This window comes from Mus caroli, chromosome 7 (assembly GCF_900094665.2).
Source record: "Mus caroli chromosome 7, CAROLI_EIJ_v1.1, whole genome shotgun sequence".
Lineage (NCBI taxonomy): Eukaryota > Metazoa > Chordata > Mammalia > Rodentia > Muridae > Mus > Mus caroli.
This window is the reverse complement of record NC_034576.1, coordinates 120,797,622-120,812,317: the sequence shown is the minus strand read 5'-3', so window position 1 is coordinate 120,812,317 and position 14,696 is coordinate 120,797,622. Positions and strand designations below refer to the sequence as shown.

The following is a 14,696-nucleotide window of genomic DNA, read 5'->3' as shown; positions in this document are numbered from 1 at the left end:
AAAAGCTTAGGCCCAGGCAAGGTAATACAGGCTTTTAATCTCAGGAGACTGAGGCAAGGAGATCTCTGAGTTCAAGGTCAGCCTGGGACAAAACAAGTCCCACATCCAGGCGTGGTGGTACACATCTTTAATGTGGGCCACACCTTCTGCTGGAGACCTACATAGGACATTGGAAGGAGGAAGAGTCACTCTTCTTCGCTGCTTGTTGCCAGCACATCTGTCGGAACCAACTTCTACAGAAGACCAGCTGAAACAACTAGCCTTGTGGGACTGAGCAACTACTAGAGTCTTGGACTTCCCATCCACAGCTGGCCATTGCTGGGGAGTTGGACTACAGACTGTAAGTCATCATAATAAATAAATTCCCTCAATATAGAAAGACATTCCATAGAGAACCCTGACTAATACAAGTATATTATTTAGGTTTTCACAATTACCCCATTTCATAGCTAAAAAACCCTGAGGCTCAATGGGGGGAGTCTTGCCTAAGGCTAAGATGTCAGAGATCAGTTTTACTGAAGGTCTGAACCCAAAACAGAGAGCTGGAGTACTTCACCTTTGTCTCCCTCTAGAATAAGGTGCCAATGTGTATTAGTTCATCACTCACTCATAAATTAGCAAGTATGTTGAGGATTGGTCCTTTGCTATGTATTGCAATGGTAAACACTGGCCCCCACGATCTGGTTGCCTCACATACACCAAGTGATGTGATTTGAAAATCAGGAAGCAGGGAGATTAAAAGCTGTGTCTTCTATTTCTTCACCCTCTCTGCCTCTGGGGGCCTCTTCTTCCAGCCTCATGCTGGCTTGATAGAGCAGTGTAATGATGGTCACTCTACTGCTTTTCCTCAATAATTAAAGTCAATCTGTGCTCCAGCCAGGCTGTATTATTTACCTCCTGTAAAAGTTACACTCTAGCCTGGGAAGGTTCTCGAAAGATGAGTCTGAGAGCTGCTGAGCTCTGATACTGAGCTGACAGAGAAATAGCTTTAGGCTGCAAGGGCCCCTTGATTTGCATGACGATATAAGAACCCATTTGTTTGGTCCTCTGTGTTCACAGGCTTGCCTTTGTGATGGCCTTCCCTAGTGTCTCCCTGATGGTTTCCTTGGGCTTATTGGTCTCTGCCTCTAAATAAAGCCACATGTGATATTTAGATATTTAGAGTTTCATAATGCTTCAAAGCCTTTCATCTTTCAGCAGAGAGGGTTCAATGTATTTTTGCAGGTAACCCTGGGGGTGTGAGTTAAAATGCCACTATCCATGCAAGCACTGGTATGTTTGCCTCCTGTAATTCCAGCGTTTGGGAGGCAGAGATGGGATCTAGGAATCCCAAAAGCTCTCTGGTATGAGGCTAGGGAGAGGCTTCAGCTGTTAAAGTGGCTTTTGACTCAGCCTGATGACCTGAGTTCAGTCCTGGGCACCAACATAGTAGAAGGGGAGAACCAACTCCCCCGTTTGTCCTCTGACCTCCATAGTGCACTGTAACACACACACACACACACACACACACACACAAATAAACAAGTATAATAAACAAAAACATAATTTATGTTTTTGAAAAGGTCTATGATGTTGCCCTGGCTAGCCTGGAACTTGATAATTATACTAGGCTATCTTTGAACTCATAGATTTGTGCCTGCCTCTACTTGAAAAATACTGGGATTAAAGATATGTGCAACCACATCTGGCCAAAATGTAATGTGGTGGGAAAGCTTTGCCTCAATATGTAAGTTGAAGCAGTAAGTAGGAAGATGTCAACTCCTGACTTCTGTAAGTGCACACACACCCTCAAACTCTCATACACAGATTCATACTACATACACAAACATATACAAAGAAGGAGAAGCCTCTTTTTGCCACTGGGCTACACACTTCCAGTGACATACACATGCCAACCTAATGGAAGCTGCTTTATCCTCTCACAATTTATTTTTGGACTTTGTCCCCAGAAACACAAGCATTAGCTTTGAGACAGGTGGCCCTATCTTGTCAACTATGATAAAATGGTTCAAATGTGGGTGTGTATGTGTTCCTTGTAGCACTGGACAGCCAGGGAGAAAGGAAAGCCTTCAGAAGGGTAGCTATGCTGAGAGGCTTCTGCGGGTCTGATGGCCTGACCTCATGTCTATGAAGGTCAAGTTTAAAGAGAAGCTGAGCCAAGCAGAGGTGGGAGGTGGATGACTAATGAGTTCAGTGGCACCCAGCCCTGGCTTCAGACTCTAAGGTGATGGTTTTTATACTCAACAAACTGACCAACAAAAACCCCTAACCTGCCTATGTGCCAGGCACCATTTGAGGAAGTATAAGCTATTACGACCTTTAGCTCTTAAGTTTTCCTACACCCTCCCCCTTAAGCCAATACATTCCTTGCCAATAAATTGGGTTTCCATTATACCAAGAAGATTTTTTTTAAATGTGTATGTGTGTTTGTACACAACTGTTTGTGCATGGGGGCACTTACCTGTATGAATAGACACATGTAGAGGCCAGAGCTTGATGTCAGGATGCCTTGCCTCTATTGTTCTCCAACTTTGAGACATGGTCTCTCAACTGAACCTAAAGGTTGCCATTTTCATTAAACTAGCTCTCCAGTGGACTCCCAGGATCCACCTGCCTGCCCCAAGCACTGAGTTATGGGTACTTGATATTATACATAGTGTGTGTGTGTGTGTGTGTGTGTGTGTGTGTGTGTGTGTATTCTTGTGATTCAAACGAAAGTCCTCATGGCTACATAGCAGGTACTTCACCCACTGGACCCTTCCCCCAGCTCTCAACCAGATGGTTCTAATGAAAATATGATTCTTAGACTGGGAAACCTGTATTGTCTACAAGGAAAGTCTGAGTAGTGAGGTTAAGGGTTAAAGTGTGTGCTGACCACCCACAACGGACCCCAGATTCCGTTCCCACTGCAGAAGAGGGAAAGCAGGTGGGGAGGGATAGACAGACAGAGGATAGACGGAGGGAGCAGGGGGAAAACTCTTATGATAAATGAAGCACCACTACATCCATTAGAAGACCATGGATCTTGATGAAGTCCCATTGCCAACGTGGGTTGCCTTGAGCCCAGTCCTTCCCCAGGACTGATGTTGTAGTGATGATCGGTTAAGACTTACCTTGGAGTGATGTGTGCCAATCATGTGCGCACAGCAATAGGTTTCTATCTGGACAGACAGGACTACTTCTTCTTGTGTAAGCAGGATTCACTGCAATGAGGAGGAGAACATGGCCAATCAGTCCTTCCACACTAGACACTGAGGAACATGTAACGGCTGACTGTGCTCCCAGTGGTCAGGAAAGGTCACCCACATCTTTGAGGTCCCTATGAGATCCAAGATTAAAAACTTGGGTAGAAAATAGGATTAAAATACAAAAATCATACGGTTGGAAAAAAAACTACTTAGGGGCTAGAGAGATGGCTCAGGGGTTAAGAGCACTGGCTGCTCTTGTAGATGATCTGGGTTTGGTTCCCTGTTGGTGACAACTCATAGCCACCTGCTCGCTTTAGCACAGTCACACACATAGGCAAAACATCCATATACATTAAATAAAAATAAAAACTCAAAACATTTTTTAATAAAATTGGAACTTGTGACTCAGCACAAAATAATGCTCATGTAACCGATAAACACATTTTATAAAACTCTATTTTAACTCCATAAACTTAAGTTTCTATCTCACTCAGTAATTGATTGTACTTGTTAGTTAATGAGTCACAAGTCGCATTGAAACCGAGCACATAGGTGAGCACAAAGGTTTCTTGAAACTGTAATGTTTGGTGACACATGGACTAAGTATGGCCTGATTTTCCTAGGGACAGAGTCCGCTCCTTGCATCTGTGTGACAGTGTCACATTCCGATATATGCTTTCGCAATTCATGTTAAGGACAAAAGGTAAACTACACAGAATACGGTGCACTCTAGAACTCCTTGCTTGGGAGTAATTCTCAACCCTGTTGTTTTCCAGCTGTTCCCCCTAGGCATGTTACTCAACGTCTCTGAGCTTCACTGTCATAATCTGTAAAGCAGGGATGACAATCTGACTTTTACACAGGATTGCTGGTGGAACAATCTGGTAAGACATGTGAAATGGTCCAATAAGCCTAGAATGCAGCAGACTCCTAGTGCACACTAACCAGAGAACTGCATCCTGTCCCTTCCTCTCTGCTGCCTTCAAAACCATCCCCAGGATCCCCGAAGCTTATGAAGCTCTGCCTGTGCCTTACAGCACCGGCATCCTGTGCTGTCCTTAGCTGGTCCTTCTCCACTTCCCTATCCTTCCCTCTTCCTCTTTTCTCTCCTCCCCACTTCGCCATCTCCTCTCCACTTCGCCATCTCCTCCCCTCCCCTCCCCTCCCCACTGCTCTTCTCCCCTCATACTATTTGATCCTAGTGATGACACTTGGCTTCCTACACACCAAGTTCTATGTATGTAAAGAGGTCGTCTATCTGCGGGAGGAGGAGCCAGGGCTGCTGCTGCTGCGGCATGCCTGTATTCACTGCCTTTTGCTTCCTTCCTGGGACACTAAAGTGATCTGAACACACACTTACCATAGCCATTTCTAGGATCACCTGCCGTCTCCATGGATACCATTCCAATGCCTTCAGGGTGATCTTCATTCTTCCTGCCTAGCATGCCAAAGGGGCCATTCCCTCTGCAAGGAAATAGCGGTCACATTGAATATGTTTGGCCGAGCATCTTTAAATTCCCAAAGCACCACTACCTGTGATGGTCCATTTTTTATCACTTTGACTGGATTGAGAAGGCCTAGGGAATTTGTAAAGCACACATCTGGGAGTGTCTGTGAGGATTATTTCAAGAGAGGAATATCTAAGAGAAGACCCTTCCAGACAAGGGCAGAAAAGTGTGTGTGGGTGGTGTGTGTGTGTGTGTGTGTGTGTGTGGCATAGAACCAAAGGAGAACCAAGAGAAATTCACCTGAATGTATATGTATAGTCTCTGTCTCTGTCTCCCTCCTTCCCTCCCTCCCTCCCTTCCTTCCTCCCCTTATCCGTCTCCCCTCCTCCCTTCTCTTTTTCTTTCCCCATCTCTCTATCTCTTGCTCACTATGATATGAAGTATTTATCCTACTTGATGGGCTTCATGATGGCCTGAACCTTCTGAAACCATAAGCCAAGATACATCTTTTCTCATTTAGTTTATGTCAGTCTTTGCTTTTCTGTCTGTTCGTTTATTACAGTGGCAGAAAGTCTCACTAGCACAATCCCACTCTATCCAGCAGTATCAGGGTGACAAATCACTCACCTATGTATGCATCCATCGTTCATTCACCACTCATGTATGCTATGCACCATCTATCCATCCATTCACCCATGTATCCATGTATAATACATCCATTCATCTGTCTTGTGAGGTTGACTGAAGTCACGTGTCACGTGTGAGGCAGGCACAAAGGACTCAGAGAAAAAGACATGGTACCGACCCCCCAGAGGAGCTTCCCTCCCTGCACAACTCACTTTTTTTTGTTTGTTTGTTTGTTTTTTTTTTTGGTTTTTTCGAGACAGGGTTTCTCTGTATAGCTCTGGCTGTCCTGGAACTCACTTTGTAGACCAGGCTGGCCTCGAACTCAGAAATCCGCCTGCCTCTGCCTCCCAAGTGCTGGGATTAAAGGCGTGCGCCACCACGCCCGGCCACAACCCACTTTTAAATACAGCTGTGAGCAATACAAGTGGGAACTGGGAGTGTCAAAAGACAGGCTGAGGGTTCAGAGGAAGGATGGGGGTTCCAAGAAGGCTACATGGAGAGCGAGCATCTCAGAAGGAGCTTGAAGGACTGATCGGTGCAGTCTGAGGGCACACTGCAGAGCAGAAGTACAGGCGAGAGGCCAGAGAGCACAGGTGTAGGGACAAATGCTGTAAAACCCAAGCACCTGAGGGCTGAGGAGATGCTCAGAGGGCAAGAATGTGGGTATGCAAGCATGAGGAGCTAGGTTTGAATCTCCAGCCCCACAGAAAAGTTGAGAGTTATGATCCCAGTATCAAAAGGCAGAAATAAGTGAATCCTTGGAGCTCATTGACCCCAACCTAGGCAAAACAGTGAGCTTCTGGTTCAGTGAGAGACCAGGGGAAGACACCCAAAGTCATGCACAAGCACAGGTGCACAGACACACACACACACACATTACATGAAAAAAAAAGAACAAATAACCTGCAGCAATAAAGCTTAATTTTATATGTATCAATACATAGACCTCATCTTAGACAATAGAATCAGAAGCTTGGGCCAAGATCAGTTTTATTTTTGTATTATTATTGTTGCTGCTGCTATTGCTATATTGTGATTATGATTATTGTCACTATTATTATTTTATTGATTTTTTTTTTTTTGCAATAGGATTCTAGCACACAGCCCAGGCTGACTTGAGACTTGTCTAGATTCTTCTGCTTCTACTTCCCAAGTTATATTACCATCATTATTACTATTGTTATTATTATTGAGGCAGGGTATGACTATATAGCCCTGGCTAGCCTGTTATTCACTGTATGTACCGATCTTCAGAATCACAGAGATTTATTTGCCTCTGTCTCCTGAGCATTGGGTTTAAGCTGTGTACTCACATACCCGACTAAGATTTTGTGTGTGTGTGTAATATTATTTTATTACTTTATTTTATGTGTGTGAATATATATATCTCACATGTGCCAGGTTGGATCTCCTAGAACTGGATTTCGGGTATTTGTAAGCTATCATGTGGGTGCTGGGAACCAAACTTGTGTTCTTTGGAAGAGTGCCGAGTGCCCTTAACTGCTAAGCCATCTCTCTAGCCCTAGTTATATCATTTTTAAAGGCCTCCAGGTAACAGGTAATTTTAATGAACAGTCGGTTAACTGACTTGGAGCACAGATAGGAGGGAGGGAGGGACAGGAGCAAGGGCAACTGGTCTGAGGCTGGCACCTGGCTCTGCTGTTGACTCTGTGTTTCCTTCTCTCAGTCTGTAAGTGAAGGAGCAGAGCCTGGCTCACAGGATAGGAGGACCTGTGAGAGATGGAAAGAACGGGGCTGCTGGGATAAAGGGTGGATCTCAGAATGGTAACTCTGACAGTCAGAGGTGATAGCATGTGTGGCCTGCTCCTGTGGGTCACTACTTAGGTCCTGAAGGCATTTGTCTGATAGCTGCATACCAAGTCCTGTGCCCTTGTTCCCTGACACAAGTGCAAGGCACTGGGATCTTTATCTTTCTTTCTTCTTCCCTTCCTTCTCCTTCCCCCTCTTTTCTTTCTATCCTTCCTCCCTCCCTCCCTACTTTCCTCCCCCCCTTCTCTCTTCCTCCCTCTCTCCCTTTCCTCCTTCCTTCTTTTGGGAAAAGATCTCACTATGCAACCCAGTCAGGCCTTAACATCACAATCCTCCTGCCTCAGCATCCCAAAGTGCTCAGATTACAGGAATGTATCATCATTTCTTTTTTTTTTTTTAAAGATTTATTTACTGATTATATGTAAGTACACTGTAGCTGTCTTCAGACACTCCAGAAGAGGGCGTCAGATCTCTTAACGGATGGTTGTGAGCCACCATGTGGTTGCTGGGATTTGAACTCCGGACCTTCGGAAGAGCAGTCGGGTGCTCTTACCCACTGAGCCATCTCACCAGCCCTGTATCATCATTTCTAAGACAGTTATTTAAAAAAAAAAAAAAAACCAAAACGCTCAAATTGTAAGTATTAAAAATGGAAATGGTACCTGTAAAATAAGACCAGTGTCAGTTAAGATTTCACGTGGTAAAAATGTATAAGTTAGCAACAACAAAAAAAGTCACGGAAGATATAAGGATTGTTGTTGACAGGACCTTTGCAAAAGTTAACCCAGGAAAATCAGAATTGGTCTAGCTAGGGCACCCAGCCAACGCTGTGAAGGCCTAAAGCAGTACCTGATGACAGTGACCAGAAATGGCACATGCTAAGGTCCTCTGTCCCACACAGGCGGGTGAGCTAAAGGCTCAGTCCTCAGCTGTGATACTATTTGGGGACTTTCTGGAAGTTTCAGGAGATGAAATCTGGGTGGAGGAAGAGGGTCACTGAGGGTGGATCCTTGCGATAGATTCTGTCCCTGAACCTCCCACCATCTACCTGATCTCACTCTCTTTGCTACCCCACCCCTCCTGGACATAAATTCTCTCCTCTGCCACACATTCCTGTAGCCATGATGTTCTGACTGAGAACATGGGACGAAGACACCATGGCCTCCAACTCTGTGATCTGAAACAAACGCATTGTCCTGTAAGTTGTTTGCATTGGACATTTAGACACAGTGACACAAAGGTACATGTCCCTAATTGAATCCACTGGACCAATGTCCACTGGCATGCTGAGGGCCCTCAGTGGGGGAATATACTTGAACTTACCTCCTGATGACTCCCAGGGACTTGGAAGAGCTATAGCCATCACCCTCTTCAGCACCAGGATAGTCTGGCTTTCCGTAAAAACGGGGAGAGTTTGGTTGATTCTCAGCACCTGGGTAATCAGGTTCCCCCAAATCATCTGGGTAGGAATTGATTCTGGACCCAGCATAACCTGCATCTCTTCTGGAGCCTGGCAGGTTGGAATGGGATCTGGAGCCGGAATGATAATAAGAGTTGTCCTGAGCTCCAGGGTAGTCTGGTTCTTCCAGAGATCCCAAATAGCCTAGATTGGTTCTGGGACCTGTATAGTTCATACTGCTTCTTCTGACTCCTGCAAAACCAGGATGGCTCTGAGAGCCAGGGTAGTCAGGCTCCATGGGTAAACCTGTGTGGTAAGATTCACTCCTGAAGTCATTATAGTCTGGCTCAAGTGAAGACTCATAGTCTGGCCTTGTTCTGGAATGTACAGAGAACGGGTGGCTCCTGGTGTCCTGATAGTCTGTGTTACTCGGAGATCCAGGATAATCTGGCTCTTCTAGGAAGTAGGGGTAGTCTGGGTTTGTTCTAGAGCCCGAAGAATGCGGGTTGCTTCTGGGATGGTGGAAGCCTGGATTGTTCAGAGAGCCTGGGAATTCCGGATAATCTTGAGTTTCCAAATAGTTCTGTGTGTGGTTCTGAGACCCTGAGTAACCAGGGTAGTCAGCATCTTCCATGTAGCTGCTATTCTTGTGGAAGGAAGACATGATGCTGCAGAGTCTTCACCCAGTTGTGTTAAAGCATCCCCATATCCGTAGCAACCCAGGAACCTTTTTATTAACCTGAAAAAATCAAAATGGAAAGGAAAAGTAAGCTATTTTTCTTCCTTCCTTGCACAAATTGCCTGCTTTCTCCCACCCTCTGATAAGTCGGTGCTCAGGTTCCGAGAGCAGTGACTGAGTTTTTCAGACTCCCCACATCTAGAATAAAGCTATGAAAGTGCTCAATGGCAGGCCAACAGGAGCACTATCTACAGCTCCCAGGTCATGCACGCTGTTGAAGGACTGAAGTCATTCCTCCATATCTCAACATTCTACCTCTGTGGGCTGAATGGAGCTGGTACACAACAGTCTTGTGTCATGAGAATGGCAGTGCTCTCTGTAGGAATGATAGCACAACATATGGAGAGTTGAGTGGTAAGCAGCTCCCCTGAGCAAAGCCATCCTAGCAGCACAGACTACTGTGTGGAAGAGAATAAACCTCTCTTTTCTCAATGTGCTGGTACCTACAGCGGCAGTTATATCTTACAGAATATATCTGCATGATTGGGGGGAGGGAGGAGATATGAACCAAAGATCAGAAAGAACACAAAAAATTGTTTTGAGGCAGAGTCTCCCATAGCCCAGGCTGGCCTTGAGCTCACTATGTAGCAGAGAATGACCTTGAGCTTGACCCCAAGTTCAAGGATTACAGACAGGCTACCATGTCTGGCATAAGCCATGCAGGGCTTCCTGCACACTAGACAAACATTCTACCAGTTGAGCTGTGCCCTACCAGAGGAACCAGCTCATCTTTGAACTGTTTGTTCTCTAGTTTGTTTAAAGTAAGGTCTCACTGTGGAGCCCACTCTGATCTGGAACTCACACTCCTCTTGCTCCAGCCTCTTGAATGCTGAAATTATAGGTGTATCCAACCTTGAACACTTTGATTGCTGTTTCTAGGGTTAAAAGCACAAACCAACATGAGTGAACAAAGAAAGAATAGTTTACGAAGATGAGACAGAAGACTCAGGTAAGGACACCAGCTAGGGTCCCTTTCTGTTTGAAAATGTGACTTTATCAGTTCCAGGAACTCTTCATCTTCAAATGGGGTACACTCTCTAGTCAAGTGATAAGGGTTTCTTTAGATGTCCTGAAGATGTGTTTTGCTATCTGTTTTCCTTCTCTGGTATCAATGCCTTGATTTCCCTCCAAAAAATCCTCTCATTCCCGCTTAGTGCAGATGGTACAGAAACTGACTGCACCGACCAACCAAAACCATGACAATCACGTGACCCAGCATAACCAATCGGAACCCACCATCCTCTTTCCCACAGGGTTTAGCTCTTGACTGGGCTCATATACCCCTTTAAGGGGTGTAGAATAGATTTGATGAGGAGAAAGTGTTCCTCTTCCAATGAAGTTAAAAGCTCAGTCTGGGGGTGGAGAGATGGCTCAGCGGCTAAGAGCACTGACTGCTCTTCCGAAGGTCCTGAGTTCAAATTCCAGCAACCACATGGTGGCTCACAACCATCTGTAATGAGATCAGATGCCTTCCTCTGGTGTGTCTGAAAACAGATACAGTGTACTTATATATAATAAATAAATAAAAATCTTTAAAAAAAAGAAAAAGAAAAAAGCTCAGCCTGGAGTTACAGGAGTGGTACCAGTGTGGGTGGAGCAGAAACAATACACACAGGAGAAAGTTAACAGGCAGAGTCAATACAATAGGGTTTGTTGCCTAGCCCATAGCAGGGGAAATAAGGAAAGTAAAATACAAACATCTTTGCAGTTTCAGGCCTGAATGACTAGGTAAATGGAGATACTTTTGAAGAAGGAAGTAGAAGATTTTTAAAGCTTGGCCAACTTAGACTACTTTATCTCTGTGTAAATGACATGGGTTAGGCTTTGAATAACCAAAGCTTAAGAAAATATTAACTTTCTACACTCAGCTATGTCTTCAGAAAGTTTGTGGACCGACTCGATTCCAGGTAGCTCAGCACCATGGGAGTCGGCTTACCCCACTTCTCTTCCTTCCTGGCATCCATTTCTCTCTGTTGTGGAAACATGTCTCCTTGGGATAGGACCTCTCCCTGTTTGGAGCTCCGGGGACTGAACCTGATTGAGATTCTCTTCGTCCAGGGCACAGTGATCAGGTGAGGGCATATCACCCAACAGAGTTGACAAGAATCAATCCTATGACTTTTGTTTGTTTTGCTGAAATTGTATCCAGAAAGCTTAAGCCTGAAGCTTCTACTAGTTGCTAATCAGTTTGCCTAAACGCTGCCCTTAGGGAGAGGGCAGGGCCAAGAGATACATAGAAAGAAGAGTGCTGGTGATGTATGCAGCCCCTGGATACAGCCATGTCTGAAGGCAGACAACCACTATATGCCTGTGTCATCATATTCCCATTTTGACATAATTTAGAGTTTGATTGCTAATTGCTGACAAAACAGAAGACTCTGCACGACAATATGATCTTTGCAAACGGTGACACTTACACACACTGTGGTGCTATAGAGACCCAATGCTGTGTTTCACTGCAAATCATTTTTCCTAACATGGTTTGGAGCTCATTTGTTTCCTTGTAGAAATGACCAGGTCTATGCTACAGATTTCCAGGGTCTACATAAAACCAAGGTCTTATATCCAGCAAAGCCAAGTAAGGCCTAGTACATTCAGAAAATAAAAATAGACATATGTAGACCATCCCAAGGGAAATAACTATAGCCACCAGAAGATGACAAGTCACATGTGACCTCCACAGAACTGTATCAAGGCACCCCACAGTTAGAAACAACTCAGATGTCACTCAGGAGCAGAATAAGGAGATGAATTATGATATTCTCAGAGCGTGAAATACTACACAGCGATAACAAAGACTGAACCTTTGCTCCATGAGGTAGCATGGATGACTCTGACAGATATCTGAGTTAACACAAAAGAGCACATACTGTATATACTCATCCCAGTTCAAGATCAGGCTCGTAACAGGTGGTGATTTTAGTCAGAATAGTGGGTGTGGAGAAGGACAGAGGTGGCAGTGGCTAGGTCTTTCTATGAGTGCTGGGTTATGATCTTATTCTTGGGTGGGAGGTGCCTACTAGAAGTACAGACCTATGTGTGTAAACATTCATCAAGCTGTACACTTAAGACCTGCATCCGGATTTGCCAATATACAATACCTAAACTGAAACTGAAAAGGAAGGCTGCAGGTGTGGTGACCATGACGCTTAGTATGGTTGCAGAAGCAGAAAAATCACAAGCTTCTGGCTAGCCTAGGCTACGTTGTGAGTTTGGGGTCAGCCTTGGCTATCCAGTGAGGAAGAAGAGAGAGACCGAATATAAAAGTGATACAAAATGAAATGGTTAGGAAGCCTAGAACTTGGTGTCAGGTAGAAAGGACTCTGGCTCCCACATGCTGGCTGTGTGGGACAAGGCCCTCAGGCTCTGTGAGTCTGTCTGTGCACTCGCCTAACGTCAACAGTAACATCCTAGCACCCATCTCCAGGCAGTCTTCAGAAATTCCTAGTGAGCACTGTGTGTGTGTGTGTGTGTGTGTGTGTGTGTGTGTGTGTGTGTGTTGGATCCCTGGGCAACCTCTAGAAGACTTGAGATCTGTGAACTGGACCAGGATATGATTAAAGAAACAGGTAGTGCCTTGTAACAGGCAGGAGAAGAAGGAGCAAAACCGCACAATTCCTAGGTTGTCATAGTGACAATAAGAGAGAACTGTTCAGTGTTTTGTAAGATAGGGTCTTATATAATTCAGGTAGGTAGACCTCTAGGCAGTATGTAGGCAAGCTTAGCCTTGAACTCCTCATCCTCCTGCCTCCACCTCCTGAGTGCTAGGATTATAGGTATGCAACACCTTGACTAGCCTAGAGCGAAACTTTGCTTTAAGCTTCTTATTAGCCCAGACTACAAGGAAATCAGTGCTCAGACTACAAGGAAATCAGTGTGAGTTACATGACGCTCCCAGTAGGTGAGCAGAAAGTGAGCTGGCTTGGCAAGGCAGCTGTGCTCCTGAGAATCCGTTCCTGAACAAGTGTTATGAGAAGCCTTCTAGAAGGATCAGGTAACAGAACAAAGCCAGCAGCCAAGGCCGCATAAAAAGCACTCAGAGACTGACAACCTCAGGAGCCTAAAGTTGAAGGGACATCAGGGTCCCCTCCAGGCCACTGAGGTGAGAATCTGTATGGTGATTTTATGCAGTCTTGATGAAGAATGAAATTATGCTAACCATGGAGAAATGTGTACAACCGGAGATTATCATATTAAGCAAAAGAAGTCAGACTCAAAGAAATCTCACTGAACTGGAGAGATGGGTCAGTGGTTAACAGCACTTGCTGCTCTTCCAGAGGACCCTGGTTCAGGTCCCAGGACTTCCATAGTAGCTCACAACCACCTCTAACTCCAGTTCCAAGGGATTTTATATCCTCTTCTGGCTTCTGTTGGCACCAGGCACACATCTGGGGCACATACATGCATGCAGGCAAAACACTTGTGTATATTAAAAAGTATTTTTTGAGAAAGAAAATATTCAGGTATGGCTATGTATGTCTTTAATTCCAGCACTCAGGAGGCAGAGGCAGGTGGATCTCTGAGAGTTCTAGGATAGCCTGGTTTACATAGTGAGTTGCAGGACAGCCAGGGCTATGTAGAGAGTCTTTTTCAAAAGACTTAATTAATTAATTAATTAATTAGCTAGTTAACTAAAAAGAAGGGACTGGAGAGATGGCTCAGAGATTAACAACACTGACTGCTCTTTCAAAGGTCCTGAGTTCAAATCCAAGCAACCACATGGTGGCTCACAACCATCCATAATGAGATCTGATGCCCTCTTCTGGTGTTTCTGAAAGCAGCCTACAGTGTACTCTCATACAATAAATAAACAAATCTTAAAAAAAAAACCCTAATTAGAAAGAAAATAAACTCAGGCATATATAATGCATGCCTTTAATCCCAGCACTTAGGAGGCAAAGGCAAGAGGGTCTCTGCAAGGATGAGGTAAGGCTGGTCTACATAGCAAGTTCCAATCCAGTCAGGGCTAAGTAATGAGACCCTTTCTCAATAGATAGATAGATAGATAGATAGATAGATAGATAGATAGATAGATAGATAGATAGATAGATAGATAGATATTAGATAATATTTTCTCTCATTTGTAGATTTTGGGGTTTATGGAGATATATAAAATGACTCTCCACCCCTCTCTCTCTCTGGAAGTAGAAGCAAGACTGTCTGGGGGAATAAAAGGGCTTAGAGGGAAGAGCAGAGAGAAAAAGGAGGATGTGGTAGTGAATATGGTTAACATGCATGATATAGTTTGTAAAAAACAACTTACCAAACCTATCTATTGCTGAGGACATAAATATGTGCCAATAAAAATCCTTCATACAGAGGCTATAGAGAAGAGTATAGAGAAGAGTATAGAGAAGGGCATAGAGAAGTGTATAGAGAAGAGTATAGAGAAGGGTATAGAGAAGAGTATAGAGAAGGGTATAGAGAAGAGTATAGAGAAGGGTATAGAGAAGGGTATAGAGAAGGGTACTGAGAAGAGTATAGAGAAGGGTATAGAGAAGGGTATAGAGAAGTGTATAGAGAAG

General features: G+C 44.5%; 1 protein-coding gene across 1 annotated transcript in view; it reads right to left on the bottom strand.

Annotated features, from left to right (window-relative positions):
• Nucleotides 1-14,696, bottom strand: part of Tmc5 (transmembrane channel like 5) — a 77,987-nt gene that overhangs the window by 43,034 nt on the left and 20,257 nt on the right. The window contains exons 3-5 of the mRNA XM_021166418.1: nt 8,357-9,171; nt 4,549-4,652; nt 3,114-3,203 (exon numbers count right to left, since the gene is read on the bottom strand). Coding sequence (XP_021022077.1) covers nt 3,114-3,203; nt 4,549-4,652; nt 8,357-9,096 — 934 coding nt within the window. The 5' untranslated portion in view covers nt 9,097-9,171. The remainder of the gene's footprint in view (nt 1-3,113; nt 3,204-4,548; nt 4,653-8,356; nt 9,172-14,696) is intronic.